We start from the raw sequence: 3,075 nt of genomic DNA on the forward strand, positions 1-3,075 counted from the left end.
AACATAGAGAAAAACAATATCAATGCCAAGTTAAAAATATCAATTTTTGGCGTCACAGCACCCATCTTCAATATAGGTGGTTTTTCATCTGGATCGTTTTGATCCAAGATGGTGGTACGTGATCCAAGTTGCACCACAAAGTAAGCAAATTTTTTGAAGATAGCGATGTGGATATGGAGATGCCACTACCAATGCCGGATCCAATTGATCCAGATGGATCTAGCGAAGAAGATCAAGATCACAATATGAGCCAAGAGGAAGATGCACATAATGACATCATATGGGAGGAAGATGGAGATCACAATATTGAGGAAGAAGATGATGAGCATCAAGAATCACCACACTTTATTGAAGAAGATGATCAAGTCTTAGGTGAATGTACGATGCTAGAGTACGATGATGATATAGGAGATCAACTCAGTATAGAGTTAGAGATAGACTTGTTTGGCGCGTTAGACGAGCTGTAAAGGTATATGGCTTTATGGGAAAGTAGACTTCTGAAACGTACAGTTGCTTGTCGACGAGCTTTAAAGTGTTGATGATTGTATTGGTGGGGAAAGCTCGCGAGGAGACCTGTAGATATCAAACGAAGGATTGATTCTACGTACATGGAATGTATCGTTGGTTCTACGTGCGAGCTTGTGGTTTATAGTACTTGATATGGTACCTTGCGAGACCGCAGCTCAGCCAACCTTCCAACCTTGCAGCTATGGAGGTTCCAGCAGCTAATTCTGCCCAATATCCCAATGTCCTCCTCATCCCTTATCCTGCCCAAGGCCATATCACCCCCCTCATGCACCTCGCCAAACGCCTCGCCTCCCTCGGCGTCCCTTCCACCCTCGTTACTATCCAGCACCTCGCCGACCGCATCTCCCAAGCTCATTCCTCCCATTCCCCCCGCCCCCTCCCTCCCCTTGTCCGCCTCCTCGCCGTCCCCGATAGCCTCCCCCCCGACTACCAGCTCGACTTCCTTGCCCCTGAGCTCATCCTCGCTTTCATGCAGCATGGCGAAGATGCCGTCTTGACCCTCATCCACCAGCTTGCCCTCGACAATCAACCGCCTTTTACCTGCGTCATTGGTGATTTCTTTGCTCCTTGGACGCGGAGCTTGTGCGACAAAGTCAGCATTCCTGAGGTCGTTTTCTGGCCTCAGAGTGCGGCCACTTTTGCCGTCTATTTGCATGTGGACGAAATAACCTCCACTTCTCACAACCCATTCGAAAGCCACGGTAAATTTCTTCATTCCTATCAATCTATTGTTATCCCCCCAATTTTCTCCTGCAATATACTGTTCGGCTGAACTAGACTCCCTGTGCTTGGTTGTCTGCAGTTAGGGCATTCGGACCCAAACAGCCTATGGATCTCGTCACTTGCATTCCGGGTTTACCGCCTGTGCATCCAGCTGATCTTCCTTTTGAAACATTGTCTTCAAAGGACGCCCGGTTCTGGATCCACAACTTAATAGAAAACCGATTTAGCCGTATTGGCGAGGCGGCCGTTGTCCTAGGGAATTCTTTCGAAGAGTTGGAAACAGACATTTGCAGAGCACTTGGACAAGGCCTCAGTGTAATTGGTCCGCTAATACCTTCCGCATTTCTAACGGAAGAAAACACCAACGATATAAGTAGCGGAACAAGCTTGTGGGAGGAAGCTGACTGCTGTCAATGGCTAGACAATCAGCCGGTATCATCCGTCATCTATGTGGCCTTCGGGAGTTTGACGAAATATTCCGCTTCCCAAATCCAAGAGCTAGCGTTGGGTCTCGCAGCCTCTGAACAACGTTTTCTTTGGGTGATCCGTAACGATATACTGATTGAGAAATCTGACGATGTCTTCGAAGCTCTACCAGAAGGCTTTCTGGAGGAAACCAAAGACAGAGGCAAAATAATCCAATGGGCCCCACAATCACTGGTTTTATCGCACCCAGCAGTTGGTGGGTTCTTCTCGCACTGCGGATGGAATTCGACGCTAGAGAGCATAAGCATGGGGGTGCCGATTTTGGGATGGCCTTTTATCCTGGACCAGATATTCAATTGTTGGTTGGTATCTACCCAATGGAAGATAGGATTGGAGCTGCAGACGGACGAAAACAACAAAGCAGAGAAGGGAGAGGTGGAGAGGGCAGTGAGATTGTTGATGGAAGGGCAGCAAGCGGAGGAGATGAGAAGCCGAGCAAGCAAGAAAAGGGACGCTGCACGAAGAGCTGTACGCAAGGACATTGGTAGCTCGCACGAGAACTTGCGACGCTTTGTGAATGGAATACTCATGAATCACCGTCTATGAGAACTATTGCAACACAGATTTTTGGCCCGCCACGTGGATGGTGGAAGCCTTATTGGCGCCAGGCTAGGTTGGAGAAGCCTTATTGATAAAATATTTCCTAAATTTCACGCGCTTTACTTAGGTTGGGCAGGCCTCTTGAATGTATTCACCTTGTTTTCCTTTCTAAAACAAGTTTCTAAAACAAGGTGTAAATCCCACAATGGCCATGGATAAGAAAGCAAAAGCTTGTGTTGAAGGCTTGTGGAAGGAGTTTAATGTTATGAGCAGTAATATATTTTTTGTATTCCTTCTAAACCCTAAGAGTACATGTAAGTTATAGAATGGTTAGACCGGTAAGTCCCTCATGTTGTGAGGTGGGATGGAATGTTGCTCCAAACATGGTCGAGCTGGCTTTCATAAACAGTTGTGGGCTCATTTATATGAAAATGACATTTAAATTTGTTCATTATGTGTTGAAGAACGGTCGAGTCATTAGTGTCTTTTGCCATGTCAATATGGAAATCACCACCTTGACGGATGTTGAACTTCTTTTGCTAATGTGTTTTTGAAAGCACTTGTTGAAAGAGCTCGAAGAACATTTTAGCATTGACTAGTGATGGTGGCTTGAAAATGTTGATGATCATGTACTCACATCCAAACTTAAAGATATGGGCATTTGTTTACCATCAAAGTTGTGGTTATGATAGGAATGAAGCGTTATTAGTTTGCTTACCAAAATGCAAGATCAAGAGGAGGAGATGTTTGGAAGAAACAAGAATTTTGAAGGCACGAAGAAATAAAAGTTTAGCATAT

General features: G+C 45.6%; 1 protein-coding gene across 1 annotated transcript; it reads left to right on the forward strand.

The window, feature by feature from the left end:
• The first annotated feature begins 687 nt into the window (after window positions 1-687).
• LOC147896188 (7-deoxyloganetin glucosyltransferase-like) lies at window positions 688-2,726 on the forward strand. The gene is made up of 2 exons (XM_087382836.1): window positions 688-1,229; window positions 1,331-2,726. Exons 1-2 carry the CDS (start codon window positions 710-712, stop codon window positions 2,281-2,283), a joined length of 1,473 nt encoding a protein of 490 aa, XP_087238962.1. The 5' UTR covers window positions 688-709; the 3' UTR covers window positions 2,284-2,726.
• Window positions 2,727-3,075: the final 349 nt, after the last annotated feature.

The sequence above is a fragment of the Dipteris shenzhenensis genome, chromosome 12 (assembly GCF_047967505.1).
Source record: "Dipteris shenzhenensis isolate YYH24624 ecotype China chromosome 12, Dip_SZ_1.0, whole genome shotgun sequence".
In the NCBI taxonomy this organism is placed as follows: domain Eukaryota; kingdom Viridiplantae; phylum Streptophyta; class Polypodiopsida; order Gleicheniales; family Dipteridaceae; genus Dipteris; species Dipteris shenzhenensis.

Bases quoted from the DNA above. Each gene is read 5' to 3' on its own strand.
- LOC147896188 (XM_087382836.1), top strand. From the start codon at position 710: ATGGAGGTTCCAGCAGCTAATTCTGCCCAATATCCCAATGTCCTCCTC. The intron at 1,230-1,330 runs GTAAATTTCTTC...GGTTGTCTGCAG, and splicing joins CAACCCATTCGAAAGCCACG to TTAGGGCATTCGGACCCAAA.